The sequence below is a fragment of the Gavia stellata genome, chromosome 14 (assembly GCF_030936135.1).
Source record: "Gavia stellata isolate bGavSte3 chromosome 14, bGavSte3.hap2, whole genome shotgun sequence".
Taxonomy (NCBI): Eukaryota; Metazoa; Chordata; class Aves; order Gaviiformes; family Gaviidae; genus Gavia; species Gavia stellata.
This window is the reverse complement of record NC_082607.1, coordinates 23630978-23649275: the sequence shown is the minus strand read 5'-3', so window position 1 is coordinate 23649275 and position 18298 is coordinate 23630978. Positions and strand designations below refer to the sequence as shown.

The window sequence follows — 18298 nt, the reverse complement described above, 5'->3', positions numbered from 1 at the left end:
AAAAGGTAATTGCCAGTGAGGCCACTTCTAGTGGTTTGGGGGTGGGACTGTGAAATGTTAACACCAATGTTTTTGTAGCTACTTGCAGCCCTTCTCCCTAGGGAATTGGCTCATGCCATCTTTTCTCTGCTGTCTTTAAAACAGGTCAGACCCTGGCTTACTGTGCACTCGCTGGAGATAAAAATTGTACAAATTTAAGTAAAGACAAACAAAAAAAGGGGGAAGGTTTGGAGGGGGGCTGAAAATGTCTGACTGTCTTTGGTTTCTCTCTTAGGTTTTATCAGCAGCTGCAGCTGCTGGTGTGTCTGTAGCTTTTGGTGCACCGATCGGAGGAGTGCTCTTTAGTCTGGAAGAGGTAACATCAGCATTTTCTATTAGCTCTTGGCGAGCTGTTTTATTGCAAGAACTGACCCTGCTGGTTTAAAAATACAGTCCACTCATAACTGCTTGGGTGTGGAAAGGAGACCCTGTTGAATACTGATTGGTGGTGTATTTACAAGGCCAAGCAACCTAAAAGCTTATTGGGGTTTCAGGTAATTCTTACGAATACTGGAGAATGTATTTTGGATGATATCTATCCATAGCTTTGCAATAAACCTGTTGGTTTCCCTGGCTCTGTCCGTGCTCAGCAACACTGACTGCTCACAGCCACAGCCTCTGTCATGTTTTCCGTGTGTCCACTCTCTCCTGATAACTCTGTCCCAGGGAACAAACTTATCTGGCTTATCAAACCCCTTTTCTTCCCAAGGAACTTCTAATCCTTGTTCTTTTGATCCAAACATGCAATGGATCACTGCTGCTTGCTTCAGGGCTTAGCTCAGAGGAGGAATGGGATGGGTTTGCTCAACTGAGCAATAGTTGTGGCAGCAGCTATGGCAAGCACTGTTTTGCACTTCTGGACTTTGCAGAGCACGCAAGGCAAATAGTTCTCTGGGTTCAGCTCATAGCTGATTTGTAACAGCTTTTATTACCTGAGTAAGTTGCCTCCACTTCAGGGATCATAGAGGGCACTTGCTGCATTGGAATTATGCAGGCCAGGACCCATCCTGGTCATTGCAATCCGCATTGAACGGGAGCTCAGAACAAAGCCTGGAGTGCTTGGCTGCAGAGGAGGGTACGTAGCCCAGTGCACATTGATCTCAGTCCTTGCTTCATGCAGTGGGGATTTTTGTTACTGGGCAGCAATCGGTGTCATGACAAGTGTTAAAGTGACTGAATCTGCTTTGTTTTTCCTTTTTAGGTCAGTTACTACTTCCCTCTCAAGACACTGTGGCGCTCCTTCTTCGCTGCTCTGGTCGCTGCATTTACCCTGCGCTCCATCAACCCTTTTGGGAACAGCCGCCTCGTTCTCTTCTACGTGGAGTTTCACATGCCATGGCATCTTCTGGAGCTTGTGCCATTCATCCTTCTGGGAATATTTGGTGGGCTTTGGGGAGCTTTCTTCATTCGCAGCAACATTGCCTGGTGCAGGCGACGCAAGACGACGAAGCTTGGTAAATACCCTGTGCTGGAGGTGTTTGTAGTGACTGCGATCACAGCCGTTCTGGCCTTTCCCAACGAGTACACCAGAATGAGCACCAGCGAGCTGATTTCTGAGCTCTTCAATGACTGTGGGATTTTGGACTCTTCCAAGCTCTGCGAGTATGTGAATGATTTCAACAGCACCAAAGGGGATGACCTGCCAGACCGAGCTGCTGGCCCAGGAGTTTACACCGCCATGTGGCAGCTGGCTTTGGCCCTTATAATGAAAGTCTTCATCACGATCTTCACCTTTGGCATGAAGGTGAGAATTGCCTGTAAAGGAGCTCACGTTCTCCTCATCCTCTGCAGGAACCCCACATCTTAGAGTTCTATTTGCCCAATAAACAGACATGTTTTCCTTCCCAAGCTCTGTTGAGAAGGGGGCAAGGTGATAGACTGCAATTATTTGCTCTGTTGCTCGTAACTGAGGGCAGTAGAAACCTTTTCGCCTGAGTGTTGGCGCCAGATGCAGTCACTGAAGCTGGTGTCTCAGGGCTTCATGTCCCATTTTCCAAACACGGAGTGCTTCTAAATTGTCCTGTCTTAAGCCTTTTTGGTATATATGCAATATATACGCAATAGCTAATTGCACAGCAGTTGATAACCTTAATTTGAAAATGCTTACTTATCATAGCTGTTCTTGGTCAGACAGTCCTGAACTTGTTCGGTGGCAGCCTCCCGAGCCGTGGATGTACTGCCTAGGTCTGAACTTCCCTGCAGTGGGGTTCAGCAGTTGGAGCTGAGCATCTCCCACTGCCCCGCAGTGCTTGAGTGGTCCGTCCAGAAAGGTGACCCCACCACAGAGGTTTGGACATCGTTGTGGCCGTGAGGTGGTCGCTGACATTCAAGGGCAATCACCAAGTCTGTGAGAAAGATGTACAGTGTGTGAGAAAGGTGTATGACAAATGTGTAAAGGAAAGGAGGGGAGATTCTCTGACTTCAAAGAACAGGAGCTTTTGGAGTCCTGGAACAGCTGAAGTGCAGAGGTGAAACTTGCTGGCAGTGGCTCTGCTGGGTGTCACTTGTGCTGTGTGTGCTAATTCCAGGCACCCTCACTTTCACAGTGGAGTTTGAATTTCTGCCAGGGAAGAAGGATGATTCCACTCCCGGTACGTGAAGCCAGCAGAGTGGGGAAATCCTGTGCCTGCAATAAACACGTACTCCTGTGGTTGGGGGAGTGTTAGCGGTGTGCGGGTGAAGCTTTGTTATATTCTTTTGGGAAATAAGCTTTTGAAAAAAGCTTTTTCTGGTCCACACTAACTTCTTGTGTGGCTATGTCTTTCTGCTCAGAAAGAAGTAAATTCAAACTCTGTTGCAGAGACTCTAGAGCATGAGGTTGCAGGAAGGGCAGAGGTGATAGAGCAAGGCATCCGTGCCAGTTTTAACTTCAGCGTAACCTCTATCTCAGTCCTGTTTCCAGCTTCCGTTGCTGGTCTTCGAAATGTCTGAGAAATGGGGTGTTTACCGAGGCGTGTTTTCACAGGTCCCTTCAGGTCTCTTCATCCCCAGCATGGCGGTGGGTGCTATAGCAGGCAGATTGCTCGGAGTAGCGGTGGAGCAGCTGGCCTATTACCACCACGACTGGGCCATCTTCAGCGGCTGGTGCAGTCAAGGAGCTGACTGCATCACTCCTGGCCTCTACGCAATGGTTGGGGCTGCGGCGTGTCTAGGTAAGCAAGATATCTTCCGAAGTCCAAGCTGCGGTTTGGGTCTTGGTGGCCCAGGTAAAGAAGCATAGTAGTGAAATGCTGCTGCTGTTCTCGCGGTCCGTAGAAGCTGGCTTCATCTCAAGAACAGGAAACGTAGTAGTAGAATGTGCAATGTGTTTCTCATCCTGTTTGCATTCTTTTGCCAGCACCAACCTGTCGTTGGACATGACAGGTTTCAGTGGGGAGTCTCCTGAATGGGCAGCTAGAACACATGAGAGTGGCCAGGGACTTGAGATTTTCCTGTGGGGTTTCAATTCATTTTACTTCCTGTTCTGGCCTTAAATCTTATGATGCAACTCTTCTTTCAAGCGCTTTGTTTTTTGGTAACACTTCTTCCGCTTGGCTGAATTTGAGAAATTGAGTGCACGTGACTGAACTTCACTTTCATTGTAATTCCCAGTCCTCTCCTCCATGGAATAATACATTTAACTCTTAAGGGACTACTTCACTGTGTCAAGAGAAACTCTCATTTTGGGGACAATAAAAGCATGCTACCAAAACCTATCTTTGGTCTTTTTAAAGGGGATAAACCTTCTTGTTTGCATGTAATTGATGAAAAATAAATATGGTTCTGCTTCATTAACTGTTCTGTTTGCAACTAGACAGTAGTAAAGGGTACGTGCCCCTTTAGGAGATGGTTATTGGAGCAAAACTCCTCTAAAATATTTGGGAGTAGCTTTAGGACTTGAATCTCAAAAACATAATTAAAATACGCCAAGACAAAATGCTGCTATTAAAAAATGATGTCAATATTTAAGAAGACTCATCTGTTTTCTCTTGAAACGCCTCAACTGTTTTAGTGTTGAAAACCTACAAAAGCGTAATGAACAGTAGTCAAAATGTCTGACTGAAAGCCATCAAACTTGAAAGCTAAGTTGTCTGAAGCCCTCGCTATTAGGGGGATTAACGCTAGTAACCAGAGGATGTCATAATGACATTTGCCTTTTGCGTACAGCCTGTCAGAGGTTGCGCTTCATGAATCTGCCTATGGAGGTGTCTATAAGGCCCTTCTCTGGCACGGCCAGATTATTTTGCAGGTAACTAAGTAATGCGAGAGAAACTTAGCCATCCTTTAAGGTTGCTTTGGAGTTCAGGGAAAGACCCATCAAAACCATGTAGCACAAACCCTTGTAAGCCAGCCCATGGCACGATATTCTGGAAGGGGCGGATGGTTTCAGTACTGTGTTCTGCTTGTGTTTGGTGTCCACTGCGATGCTGAATGTGATGTAGGAGTTCGAGTTCAATAGTACAACCTCTTGCTGCCACAAGACGTTCTCTAGATGCGTTGGCAGAGGACAGCTGTAGCAAACCTCAGAGCAGCTCTCCTGCCTGGATACCCGCAAAATTGCCTGTTCATGTCATCTGTCTTCCTGTGTTTGGTTTGCAGGTGGGGTGACCCGAATGACCGTGTCGCTAGTGGTCATTATGTTTGAGCTCACTGGTGGACTGGAATACATCGTTCCTCTGATGGCAGCAGCCATGACCAGCAAGTGGGTGGCTGATGCCATTGGGCGGGAAGGCATTTACGATGCCCATATTCGCCTCAACGGCTACCCCTTCTTGGAAGCCAAGGAAGAGTTCTCGCACAAGACGCTTGCGATGGACGTAATGAGGCCACGGAGGAACGATCCTCCTCTGACTGTCATCACTCAGGACAGCATGACCGTAGAAGATGTTGAGACCATTATCAATGAAACCACGTACAGTGGCTATCCAGTGGTGGTGTCACGGGAGTCCCAGAGGCTTGTTGGATTCGTCCTCAGGAGAGACCTCATCATTTCAATTGGTAAGAGGCAAGATACTGCATAGATAAACGATGCCATCAGAGGCCTTAAATGGCACCAGCTGTACTTTACTTGACGAGTTTAAACACCCAGTAGTGGTGGTGGCTGTGCTTACTGGCGCCTGCATCTCCATCCCTGGGCAGCGTGGGATCTGCATGCGTTGAGCGCGAAGGACAGGATGGCTTGCCTGGTGCAATTAGTATGGCTCTGCGGAATTCATAAACCTTAGGGCATGGTTGTGAAGCACGAGACTTCTTGCCAGCCAGAGCTAAGCCTTCCTGACTTTGTGGATGACTGGACGTGGAAAGCTTTCTTAACTGTTAATGTCTCAAACCTGAATTTATTTCATTAAGGAAAAAAGTCTGGTTGGTCCATTTACTGAATATTGGGTCACTTTTGAGGTGGTGCTGTCAAAATGATAAATACCGATACTGATGTTAAAGTCTTCCATCTCTCTTCACTGCTGAAAGCCAGCCCGGTCTTTCACTTGTTTCACTTGAGCGTTGGTGGTTGTGAGGCAGGTGGTGTGCGGTGCTGGCAGGCCTTGGTAAACGCTGTCCTGGCATCACTCAGATGCAGTTCCCATCTGTGATGTGAATTGAGCTCCTTTGGAAACAGCCTTGCCATGTTACAATTTAGGGCACGTTTAGGTTCCTCTTGCTCTCCAGTTTCTTAGAAACCTGCTAGTGCTGTTTCCCAGCATGAGACCCAAGTGGAAGTTCTGGTCATGTTGTCTCTTGCTGGCTTGGGCGAGACAGTATGTCTTCTCTTGATGAAGCATGAGAAATGTGTCTGTTAGGGTTGAGAGGTACACGGGCATGTAAGTCCTTAAAAATTGCGCCTGCACTGGAGTGAAGATTGGGTGTAAGGGGTACCAAGCCGTACGCTCATGGAAGTTGAGTCCACACGGTTTGTGTCCAGCTGTAGCTCAGGCTCCAAGCATCCGTGCCAAGGTTGGCTGAGTTGGGGTTGCTCACGCGCTTCCTTACGCCCGCACCAGCAGAGTTCGTGCAGGCCCCGTGGCGAGCGGGATGGGAGAGCTGATGCAGCCGAAAACACATCTCCCCTCCCTGCTTGGGTAGCTCCGGCAGGTCAGTCCCCTCTTCTGGCTCTTGGCGGGGGCACACGGGTGCTGGTGCAAGGGAGCGGGTGAGAGCACGCTGACTGGGAGGGGGGTGGCAGTTACCTTGGGTGAAAGCAGAAAGTGATCGTGGGAGCAGCATGATCACGGAGGATTGAGCTCTGCGGTGCGTTCTCCAGCGCGGGGTTGAATGCGTTGTCTTAGCTCAAGCTTGATGACTTTCTGTACGGGTGGTGTGAAGGCTTGGTCCTGAGCTAGCTTTGTCCCATGGCAGAGCTAGAGTAGATTTTATCATTAAGTTGCCTGCAGCTATGAATCAACCCTGTGTGTTCCCTCTCTCTTTTAAGGTGAGTTTTCAGTGTCAGTTTTAGGATGTGTCGTACAGTCTTTTGGAGTACGTGAATATTGCTCTTGTTCTTCTGATAAGTATCTGGCCAAATGCTTATGACAATATCAAATGAAATACAGGAAAAAATGCACTATCGTATTATAATTATGCGCGTTGTCGTCCTCTGTAAGGCTGCTTTGTGGTCTGACCACGAATTCTTACATTTGTGTTAGTCTGAATCTCCAGGGACTCGTTAAGAGTAATCTTTCCCCAAGATATGCACAGTAATGCACTGTTGTGTGCCACAGGACGGGATTTAGCTTCTGATGGCCAGCTCTGAATGTCCAGTCTGGTGTTTGGGCTGCCGGGCTAGCCCCTTCCCGGTGAGTCTTGGAATGCAAATATCAAATCAGAGCTGCAATGTGGCAGATACCCGAATTGCCTGTGTAGCAGGAGTATAATGCACTAGTGTAAATATTTGAGTGATGGCAAGTACTTAACTTGTTTTCTATTCTTGATCCTAGTCATGGGCATGGACCCTCGCCAGTAGGTTAAGCGCTTTTAAAAATACTTCTTTAGCTACTCTGCATGGGACCCAAATCGGTGACTGATAAAAGTGCGAAGCATTTTATCTACCTCCTCTTAAAACTGGGAAGTTAAAGATCTCCAGAACTTGCATTTACATGGCCAGAGCAAAATGCTGAGATGCATGGCAGCCTTGACGTTAGGCAAAGCGTGTGCTGGTCTCACCCCTGGGGTGAAACTTTGGAGACCTTTGAGGTTATGCTGTAGTTATTAGAAGATAAGATGGAAACATATCACACCCTCCTTGGGTCATGGGTTGCCTTGAGAAACAGCGCAGGTGAAGGGAAGGAATGGACCTTTAAGGCCATCCCAATGCGGGCAGAGAGAGAAAAAGGTATGCCCTTCAGTTTGGAAAAGGAAAGGAAGCATGATATTTAATAAAATATTTCTTCTTCCAGAAAACGCCCGCAAGAAGCAGGATGGGATCGTGAGCACTTCAATTATTTATTTCACTGACCACTCTCCTCCGCTGCCTCCAAGCTCCCCCTCTATGCTGAAACTCAGGAGCATCCTGGACCTCAGTCCTTTCACGGTGACGGACCAAACACCCATGGAAATCGTCGTGGATATATTCCGCAAGCTGGGATTGCGCCAGTGCCTGGTTACTCACAACGGGTAAGAACACAGAGCCCGGGGTCCCAGGATTGCCTGTAGACCTGAGTCAGAACCTCCTCTCCTTCCAGTGAACAAAGGCCTCTGATGTGTAGAGCACTGAGCATCAGCTGGAGCTCTTGTTACCTGGAAAAAAGCGATCGTGAAACCCCTGAGCCTCTTTGAGCCTGTAAGGCGAAGACACGGCTCCATAGGGTGACGGGTCTCTAAAACTGATGGAAAGGGCTCACAGCCTCCTCTCAAATCTGGCCACACATATCGTGTAACTGCTTGAATTCGCTTTGGTGTCGATCAGAAACAGTGTGTTTGGTGAGGTGGGAAGAAATTGAGGGCAAAGATGGAAACCCAGCGATCTGTGCCCTGAAGCGTGGCACAAGCAGGAATTCTCTCCCTGTTCCCTGCTGTGGTGCATTCGGACCAGCTGATGCGTTCAGCTCCTGACAGGCAGCCGCACGGCTCAGCATCGCTCCCCAGCAGATGTTCTGCCTAATTCCCTCGTTCCTGGCGTGCCTTTCGGCACCTTTTTGAAAGCATAGCTACTGAGAGTAGTAGGACTTAAAATGCAGCCCTAGACGTTCAGGTTGATCTTTTCGGAGAAGGTGGGTGTTAATAATTATTAATATTTGTCTTTTGGTTATAACCTCCTTACCTTTTTTAGTGTAAAATACTGATAGAGTTTCTGTTGGGGCTTGTGAGCGCCATGCTTTGTGTGATCCAAAAAGGCACTTCAACTCCTGCGAGGCATTAAAATTGCCCTCCGTGAAGCTCTGTGAGAGCAAGGATACCTTCTGTGGGTGTTGATGCACTAAAAACGTGTTTTCATTTTTCAGGAAGCTACTCGGGATCATTACCAAAAAGGATGTATTAAAGCACATTGCACAGCTGGCTAACCAGGACCCAGATTCTATACTCTTCAATTAAAGGCAGACTAGTAGGTATCGTGTGTTCAACACAAAGGAAACTTTATAGACGATCCTGGATATACTTTCCTATTTTTATTGAGACCATGGAACTGTTTTCAGCATTTCCTTCCATGGAGCTGAAGAAGATAATTTTTTTTCTACCAGATAACCGATTGCACTACATAATCTGTGGAAAATAATCTTCTTTTAGAAGAAAAAAAAGACTTTATTTACGTTGCTTTTGTGAAGTTGCATTGGAAAGTTTCCATGAAGGAGTAAAAGCAAAATGCTATAGAATTCTATCTCCTCTTCTTACTTTATTTGAACTCTTGTTACTAACGTGGGGAGGAAAAGACAAGGTCTGTACCTTCAGAAATTGTGAAGAAGGATGATTTTGCACACAGCGTTCAGGTGGTGGCAGAAGGATACGGTTGTAACTCAGGGGTGGTGTATTCCCAATTAGCCACTTGGTAAAAATAAGAACCTTGTAAAGTCAAAATAGGAGAGGGGAAAAAAAAATAATTGGCTAGCTGAGGATGTTTTGCGGAAAGAATGAAAAAAACCCACAAAAACAAAACCCCGGGAAGACCAGATCTCCTTAAACTTGGGCCCAGTTTCTGATTGGGAAGATGCTTATTTTGATTAATCTTCTGTGAATGTATTTAATTACTCTGACGCTGCCTTGCCAGGAGAACCCCGAGGAGGAGGCAGGAGGAGTTAACAGTTGTATTCTCATCGTGATCCCTTTTTTAGGTAGATCCCTAAGGATTTCTTCTCCTTGATTTCCCTTGAGCATGTAATTAAAATTGCAAAGGCCGAGCCCTAAGTTATTGCCCCGCCTTTACTGCACTTCCCGGTAAACTCTGATCACGTTAGATATTGCACAACTGACCTCTTCCTTAATCAGCAGTGTCTTAGGTGGCTGAGGATGTCCTACCGGAGAGCCCCGCGCCCGGGACGTTTACATGGATGCGTGTGCTGTTCCCTGCTCCTCTCCTCAGCCCCGCACCCAACTCAGGCCCGGATCCCGGCTCTAGGATTGGCAGCACTGCCACTTTACGTACGTGCACCGCTCGGTGTCTCTCCTCTTGCCAACGACTATGCAATAAAGCCCTTCCTGACCACTGTCAGCCGAGTAACTCGTTCCACGTCTGTGCTCCTCGAGTCCCTGTCCCGATCTTATCAAATTATTTTCCTGTTAATAAAATTGTGACCGTTTACTGGAATTCTGAAGGTATATGAATGCTTTCGGAGGTCGATGTTGTTCATCGTGGTTTCAGTCTGTAGCGGACGTCGTTTTACGGTCCGTGGCTGAGGCTTGTTGGTGGCGGCAGAGCTTCCTCTCGCCTCTGGCTCGCCACTGAGGCTGCAGAAGGGAGCCAAGCTGTTGAGTAATGGCCAAAAATTACGGAGTGGGGGCTCCGACTCCACTTCCTGACGGAGAAACCTCCGGCACTTTGCTCAGGCGCAGAGGCCGTGGTGACAACTCCCCTCGTCCCCGCCTGGGCTCCTGCAGGCTTGGTGGCAGGGGGCGATGGGCTGTCCGTGTGAGGCTGCTGCCGCTGCCGGCGATAAACCTGTTCTGTGGGGTGTGGGGACTCCTGGCTAGAGTTGGCCGGAAGTTTGGTCAATCTTAAACTCTCCAACATATAAACAAATTCCTCATCCCTGCTTGGAGCAGAAGCCAGCTTATTTATTTTCCAAAGCCATCCAACGGCGAGTACCTGCTGCCGCTGTCTTTAACCTGGCAGTGAGGTGGCGATGTCTTGAGTTCTTGTATCGCTTAAAGCTGAATCACACCAAGATGTTACTGATGGCTCAGATACCTTCTGCTTAGAAAATAAATGCCTTGACTTTGTCTGTGGTGGTTTTGTACAGCGGGAGATGGTTGCTGAGTTGAAACGAGGACCGCAGCGTGCCCGTAAGTTGCTCACAACTCGACGTGCCTCGCGTTCTGCTGCGGCTGGCAGCAGAAGCCTTTAAATGCTTTTTTTGTCCTCTTTGGAGAGGGTTGTCTCCCTCTCACCAGGGTGAATGCTCTGTGAGTCTGGGTCTGGGTCCAGGGAAGAAGCCGCCTTCTTCCATGTCCCTGGGGGCTCCCTCCAGGAGGTGTCTGCACTGGAAGAGGCCGGGGATGCCCGTCCTGCCTGCGCGGGCTTCTCTTCTTTGTGGCGTGCTTGGGACACCAGAAAGACAAAGCTTTTTTCCACTTTTCTGCTCACCTTACAATACACAGGAGAGCTCTAGCTTGAAGAATACGGTTCCTGCTTCACTTAGATCTGCAATACGTGAGAGCCCATTCCTCTCACTCTTGTGGGAAGGCTGCAGTAGCCCAGCGTGGAGGTAAGGGCAAGAGGTGCCGAAGGGGAAACCCGTGAGCAGGCTGGAGCGTTGCAGCTGCCTGGCAGGTTATCCCAGATGCTCTTGGGGAAGCAGCGGGGCAGGGAGCGCGCCGTCGGAGGGGGAGCGCAGCCGCTCTGCCGTCTGGGCATGGGAGCACTGGAAACACAGGGGAGCTCGGGGCAGGAAACACCTGCCCGGCAGCGCAGGGGCTCGGCCAGCCGGCACGCTCCCAGCTCCGCTGCGGCCGTCGGCGTGCCTATCACGTGGCTTGGCTTGGCGTGGGAGAGGTGTCCGCGGGAGGCTGGCCTGAGAAAATCCTGCACAGGAAGGTGAGAGTGTGGGAAAACAGAGCCCCTGACTTTGCAGGACAGCCCGGTAGAGCTGGGATTTAGTGAGGCTTGGTCCTTGGTGTGGGCAGGATTCCGAGTCCTTGCGGTGCCAAACCAAACACGGCGACGATGGGCAAGTAAAAGAGAAATGCTGCAATGGTACAAGACCTTTTTTTGCTTCTTGCTTGAGCAGATCTCTCCGCTCTTGCTGCTTTTTAATGTGGAAACTGATAATTTTCCTGTGAATGGGGATGCACGCTTTAACGGCTGGAGGTCTGGTACAGGTGGGCAAGGTGGAAAGAGGAGCTTGGAGCGTGACTTTGTAGCTGCTCGCTCTGTATGCGAAAACCTGCTGACCGCATTAACCAACATAAATGATGTCCGTGTAAGGAAAATACTCACTTCAGCTCTAGACCTGTTTCTAAGCTGTGGTTCTCTGCGTAGGGAAACTTGCAGCAAAATGACCCGATCGCCGTTATCGCATTAGCTGCAGCAGTGCTATGCGCTGTGCTCAGAACATGAGGTTCATGAGGGGATTATGCGGGTATAGACGTATAGCTCTATACTGGGCTTGGTGCCTTCCCTTCCCCAGTGAGATGTGGGTTATAGAAGCTCCTGGCTGTTCGCTGTCTGCTTTTATTTAATTCCTACAAAAATAAGTTTATCTCTTTTAATCAAAAATTCTGTGCAGGGGAGGGGCGGTACTCAAATTTTTTAATTCGAGCATTTTCTCCGTTGGCCCTAATCAGCGGCGCTGGCTGGGAAGGGGTTCCCCTTCCCCGGGGGGGTTGGAGCTGCTGTGAAGGGTTTTGCCCCGTCCAGTTCTTGCTTCTCCATTGCTTTACCGTCGGAGCGACTCCAGGAGGAGCCCTGGGATTTCTCTGCAGCAAACAGCTGGTGACACAGGTCAGAGCTGGAGACAATCCATATGCGCGATAAACAACGCCAAGCCTGTCATCTCCTCAGCGGAGCAAGAAACGTTGCTTGCGGCGCTGGGTCGAACAACCAGAGATAAGGCTGGGGTTGATGCTCTTGGAAAAGCCTTTTTCATCTGTGGCTAAAACCTCCTAACGCCGGGGGTGAGGCTCTGGGTGAGGAGGTGGCCGCAGGGCACCCTCCCCTTTACCCTCGCCCAGGAAAGGAAGGGCTCTGGCAGGGGGGTGTTACGATACCACGTTTATGAAGTACGTTACTGGGGACCCTTCTGGGGAGAGGTTTGGCTGCCTGCTCCAGCCGTCGGCCTTCTCAAGGGCGGGATGCGGGTTGGGGTAGTTGGCTTTGCGCTCCCCCAGCCTAGTGCTGGGGTTTGAGCGGGACGCCAAATGCACGAGGTAGTTTGTTACGGGGGAACGGGGCCAGCGGGCTCTCGCCTACGCTCTGCTGCTCGCCTCGTCTTCTCTGCCCCTGCACGGAGAAGCTCCTCAATGAACTTTTGCCCCAACGAAACGCAGCGGAAAAGGGAGCCCGATGCCCTCCCGTCCCACCCTGCCAGGTTCCCGGCCGGACTAAGGCAGCGTATATGGTGGGTGTCCGTGTGGGGTGGGCTCCTGCAGCGGTTGGGACTTGCTTTAGCAGCTCCGTCCGGATGCCCAGGGACCGAGCGAGGGACCGGGCTCCTCCTGCCTCCCCCACGCTGCAGGCAGTAGGTAAGTGGAATTCTTTTTTCCTGGTATCTCCAGCTTGTCTCGCTTGGGGAAATAAAGGGGAAAACTGTGCGTCCTTCGTGCACGAGATCCGTGAGTCTGGATCAAGCTGGCTCAGCTGTTTTCTTGTGTACAGCTCACTTGTCCCAAGGGCAGAGCCGGGGAGTTGCCGGTGCTGGCAGGGGAGCCTGGGACCGCGCCAGGGAGCGGCGGTGATGTGTCCGCGAGCGAAAAGGGAGGAATGGCCAAGCTGCTGGCCACAGCTTCGCTGCTTCAGCAGCCCCGAGGTCTGGCGCTCAGGATCCAAGGTCTGGCGCTCAGGATCCCACGTCTGGCGCTCAGGATCCAAGGTCTGAGCAGTAAAAGGTAATTGACTCTGGAAGGGGAGAGAAATATGTTTTCCCGTCGGTTTAACGAGCATCCTGCCTCCTACAGCTCTTTGAATCCTTCTTGCTGAAGGAAAGAGATTTGATGGTTTGTTTTGCTCTTTTTCAGGCTTAATCAATGCTTGGGGGAGAGCCGTGGCTGGCGGAGATGTCCCCAGGTGCCCCCGGGGCAGATGCGCATCAGGGCAGAGCGGTGGGTGCCAGCAGCGTCTGCACCCATGTGACAGTGGGGTCACAACCCCAGGTTTGCTTTCTTTGTACGCTTTATTTACAATGTCCCAAGAAATGATTTCCTGGGGTGTTGACGTGTTTTTCAGTGTGGATTTCCTCCTTCCCGCTGCGGACTTGTTCTGGGCTTGGGATTTGAAAGTAAAACGAGATCGTGTTTGGAAGGGAACAAAAGACCTGGATGTAGTGATGAACTGGTTAACAAGGTGGGGGGGAAGAAACTTCAGCCCCAGAATTTATTTTGAGACAAAGGGCAGCACAGTTAGCGCTGTGAACGCCCTTGGCTGGCTGGCGCGTCCGTCTGCGCTGAATTGAAAGCAGAGCTCCGCGGCGGCGAAGATAAGACGGTCCTTTGGCAGCGACTACAAGGAAGCAGTATGTGTCCGGATCAAATCCGCACGGTGAAGCCATGAGAAATAAGGTCAACCTGAAAATGTTATTAGAGCTGCAATTACTGTCCACCCCCCGGCCTCTTTTAAAGCAGGAGGAAAGGGCAGGGGAGGTTTCGGAGCTGTCACCGGGCAGGGATGAGGCGCCGGAGCGGGCCGGGGAGCTGGAGCAGCTTTCAGTTTCGGGGGATTTTTTGTTTTGTTCTCTGTGCGGTTCTGAGCTTGACGGATGTCGTGCAGGCAGAGGCCAGGAAGGGCCCCCCTGAAGTGTGTGGGCTAATCTGCTTTTGGCACGGGAAAGGCAAACTGCTTTTTCACGGCGGGAGTAGTTTTGTAACTGGCGTGCTGGCACCGAGGTTTAGCACCGATCCTCTTCCCTGAAACCACCACCTGCCTTCCCCGGCATTGCCCTGGCTCTGCCCTCGCAGCTGCAGGAAGGAATCACGGCAGGGAAAAGCAGCCCTGCCCCGGGCAGCCAGGCGCGTATCGCAACAGGCGGCGTTGCTGTATACGCTACTCGGTGCCAAATGCTCTGTGTGTAATTACACCCACACAGAGACGGACATTTTGGTGTAAAACCCGTGACAGCGAGTGGCACAAGGTCTTTGCCTGGTGCTGTCTGTGCCACCACAAACCCCGGCTGAGCCACAGGCTCCTCCAGTGTGCACGTACCTGCGGCTCTTGGAGCCGTTTACAAGGACTGATGTCCACAGGCATCTCGTACAAGTGGGGAAACCGAGGCACAGAGGCTTCATGAGTGACCAGGTCTTCTGGTGAAGACACGGAGCAGTGCTCAGTTCTTGCCCTACTCAGACTGCTTTCTCCATCCCTGGCAGCTGTAGAAAACGAAGGTGGTGAGGGCTAGCAGGTTACGGTTGTGACTTCAACCGCCTTGATTAAAGACTCCCCCATCCTCTTCGCACCTCCGGGCTGTTCTGCAGGTATTCCTGAAAAAAAAAAAGTCTTTGCATAATGTTGTGTTAACGAGCTCTCAGCTTGGAGAAGGGCACGAGCCGGGTTCTTCTTCCAGTCACTGCCGACAGTGGAAATGCTCAGTTTCTGAGGACGTTGCAGATGTGGCCGTGGGGTTGATCTTGTCCAATCTTCAGGACTTTCCATTAACGTCAAACTTACAAAAGCAGGTCTGGGCTTTTCTACAAGAAGCAGCAAGGCAGCCTGGCCGGGTGCTGGAAACATCCGTGTGACTGTGGGAATGAAAGCAGTGTCTCTGCAGGGGCTGGGGTGGGATGTGCCGGAGCAGGAGGTTCTCCCATGCCTGTCTGCATGGGCGCCAAATGGTTTTGGCTCCAACCCCGCTTGTTGTTAAATTTCAACCTAGTTTGGGAAACTGAAGACGGTCTTCCAGTTTGGTGCGTTGTCAAATGTGCATCGATTTCCCGGGATTGTTTTGCTTTTCTCAGCCTCTTAGGTTTTTTTGCGTTAAGCCTCCTCTAAGCTCACGCCAGGGCTGGGAAGGGTGAGGTTGTTCTGAAAGGGGAGATGTCCTGGGGCAGGGAGATGAAGAGTCAGGACCCGGCGATGCTCCTGGAGCAGCCTGTGCCTCTCAAACCCACCCGTGTCCGGGATGCGCAGCCCAGCGCCGGGGATGCTGGGTTTGTTCCCTGGGACAGCTCTGCCTGGCGCTGGCAAGCTTTTGCCTTCCCTTTCTGTTCGTGCCGTCAGGGCTCTGCGGGACCCTGCTCTCCCCCACGGTGCCCACGGGCCGGGTCCACCCCACGGCTCCAGAGGCAGCTCGGCAGCAGCTCCGGGGCTGGGGGATGCCTGCAAGCCCCCCTCCCCGCTACTGGCCACTGTGAAGAGCCCAGAGCAGGAGACCTGGCAAAGCTGCGGAGCTGGGACCTTGGGAACACCCTCCCAGGCCAGGGCCGGCTCCACCCCACCCTGCCCGCTCTCGCCCCCCAAGTCTATCCCTTCTCTTGTTGCCCAGTGCCGCTCGGCTCTCCGAGGCTGCCGTTTGGCCTGATGCTCGTGGAGTTCATCTTCTCCAAAAGCATCCGCCCACAAAGTCTTCTCCCTTCCAGGAAAGCGGAGCGACCCATCGCCCCGCTGGCGCGGAGCCCGGCTCTCCCCGCTCACCCATGGAGCTGCTTTACCTGCCGTACCCCTGGCTCCTGCTTGCCGCGTGGCAAATGGCAACCTCCGACCTGCGCCCATGGGCCGGGGGGCTGCTTTAAACTCTATTGCAAAGAAAAACTTTGAACTACCTTCTCCGTTTCCTGCAGCTCTGCATCCTCTGATTCAACCCTGAGCTCCCACAGCTGCTGCCAAAGGCAGCTGAGGGGCCGGGGGTGCGGGAGCCGGCATGAGCTGGGTGCTCCCCGGGGGGAGGTTTCGGGGTGGTAAGGTGCTCCCCGGGGGGAGGTTTCGGGGTGGTAAGGATTTTAAGAGCCCTGGGAGCCTGATTCCTGTTGTTGGTCACCAAGATGGTCGAGAAAGCGGGAGGAGGAACGGGAGGTGGATGAAAAAGAGACCATTTCGAAGGTGGTTTTGGAAGGGAGGGGTTAGCGGGGCCGGCCCGTGGCAGGGCTCCCCGTGTTTGGGGGGTCTTTGCTAAGCGATATCACGGGGGACCCCGCTGCGCTGTGCGCTTTCGGGTTGTGTTTGCGTCGGGCAAGAGCACAACGCGCCCGTCAGAGCCACGGCTCGCCTCCCTCCATGGGGCCGGGGGGACCTTGGCCGGGGAGGGGGTGGCCGCGGGGGGAGCAGGACCCTGCAGCCCTGCCTGGAGCGGGGAGCAGCCGCGTCACCCCTTTTGCAGACAGCAGGACGGTGCTCTCGGCGCTCTCTGGCCGGGAGGCTGTGGATGAGCTGGGAAAGCTGCCCGTGCAGTTGGGGCTGGGCCAGGCGCTTGTGTGCGGGGTGAGGGGGCCGCAGTGTGCCCCTGGGGGGGCTTTCTGTATCGCCTTGCTGGAGCGGAAGCCTGCAGGAGCTGGGGCTGCTGAGCAGCAATGGCCAACGTCTGTGGATGTGGGGGGACGGGAGAGCCATCTAGCTCAGCCTGGCACTGGCTCCTAGCCAAGGATGCGAAGAGAGGGGGCTCAGGCCTGGAAAGCTGTGGGATGGAGAGCGGGAGCAAGGAGCAGCCCCTCTCTGGCCACGGCGTGATGGGGAACTCGCCCATCTCGGCACCCCGGGGTCTGGCTGTGCCTTGGGCTGGGCTTGGTGACCCCAAAGCGGGGAGAGGAGGACCAGCACCGACACAGCCTGGAGAGCTGATGAGGAAGAGGAATGGGGACAGGCTCAGGTCCCGGGAGGGGCTCTGCCGGAGCTGGTGCTGGAGCTGCCCCTGGTCCCAGGGGAGACGAAGGCACCTGGAGCGGGAGTGCAACTCCCTGGGAATGCCGCAGGTGTCCGTAGGGGAGAGGCTGCGGCAGGGGAGCCCTTCGAGGTGCTACAGATGCAAGATGGGGCAGGACCTGGTTATTGCCTGCAGCCTTCGCTGGGCTCCGTCTGCAGCTCTCGGAGCCAGAGCTCCTGGGAACCGCAGAACCATTTCCCCAGGCTGCCTTGGCAGCTGGCACCTCTGGCACCGCACCCGGGCTGCTCCGCTGCCGCCGCCGGGCTGGCGCGGCAGGACGCCGCTCAGGCAGGGGTGGAAGCCCGGGGGGAAGCTGCCCCTCTGCTCTGCCCCTTGCAGCCCTCCGCCTGCAGCCAGCCTCTGCCCCGGGCTGGGCTGGGAGAGGGAAAGGGGGCAGTAAGGCTGAGCGGCAGCGAGCGGGGCTGCCCAGGACCCGGGGGTGCTGTGTGGGAACCAGCCCAGACCTCAAAATGTCTGGTTTACGCAGCACTGTGGCTGCTGTGTCCCAGGACACGCTGCCTGGGGTGCCTGATGCAAAGAGGTGCGAGACCAGTGCTGGGGTACAGGCTTTATTTAAACCAGCACTGAGAGCCCCCCGCCGCAGCCGTGCCGGCACGGGGGGTGCTTGCATCCTTCGTGGGAGCCTGTGCTGCCGTCCTGCCCATACACATCTTACACAGTCTTAATATGATACAGAGAGTATACAGGTAATTACAAAGGGGGCTGCGTCCAGCCCAGCGTCCATGGGCCGAGCCAGCTTGACCATGCTCTGTTCTGCTCGAACCCACCTTTTGCATCTGACGTGGCCTTTAACACCGAGGGGTCGGTCTCATCCCTCCCGCGTCCTGTGCTGCTACCGCTGGGGCTCACCCATGAGTTGAAATCCTGCAGGTTAACGATTGCCGGGGCTAACGACGTGAGCGAGGGGGTGGCTGCGCTGGCCCAACAGGGCCGGGAGGACCAAAAACCCCAAGGCAAGAGACGCTTGGTCAGAAGCGAAGGGGAGGTGCGATGATGGCAAGCTGCTGGGCCGGATGGTCCTGGGCAGCTCGGCTCGGGCAAAATGTGCCTCTGCCACGTGCCTGGGCGCGGTTGCTTGGGCTGGTGACTATTACAGCTTCGTGGTCCTGCTCTTTGAC

The 18298-nt window shown here is 52.7% G+C and overlaps 1 protein-coding gene across 2 annotated transcripts in view; it reads left to right on the top strand.

Moving 5' to 3' along the window:
• The window catches only part of LOC104257976 (H(+)/Cl(-) exchange transporter 5), a 41029-nt gene extending 31782 nt beyond the window's left edge, over positions 1-9247 (top strand). For both annotated transcript variants that reach the window (XM_059824627.1, XM_059824628.1), the window contains exons 8-13: positions 275-355; positions 1241-1783; positions 3005-3191; positions 4618-5016; positions 7407-7623; positions 8451-9247. In XM_059824627.1, the coding sequence (XP_059680610.1) occupies positions 275-355; positions 1241-1783; positions 3005-3191; positions 4618-5016; positions 7407-7623; positions 8451-8541 (1518 nt within the window). In that variant the 3' untranslated portion in view covers positions 8542-9247. The remainder of the gene's footprint in view (positions 1-274; positions 356-1240; positions 1784-3004; positions 3192-4617; positions 5017-7406; positions 7624-8450) is intronic.
• Positions 9248-18298: the final 9051 nt, after the last annotated feature.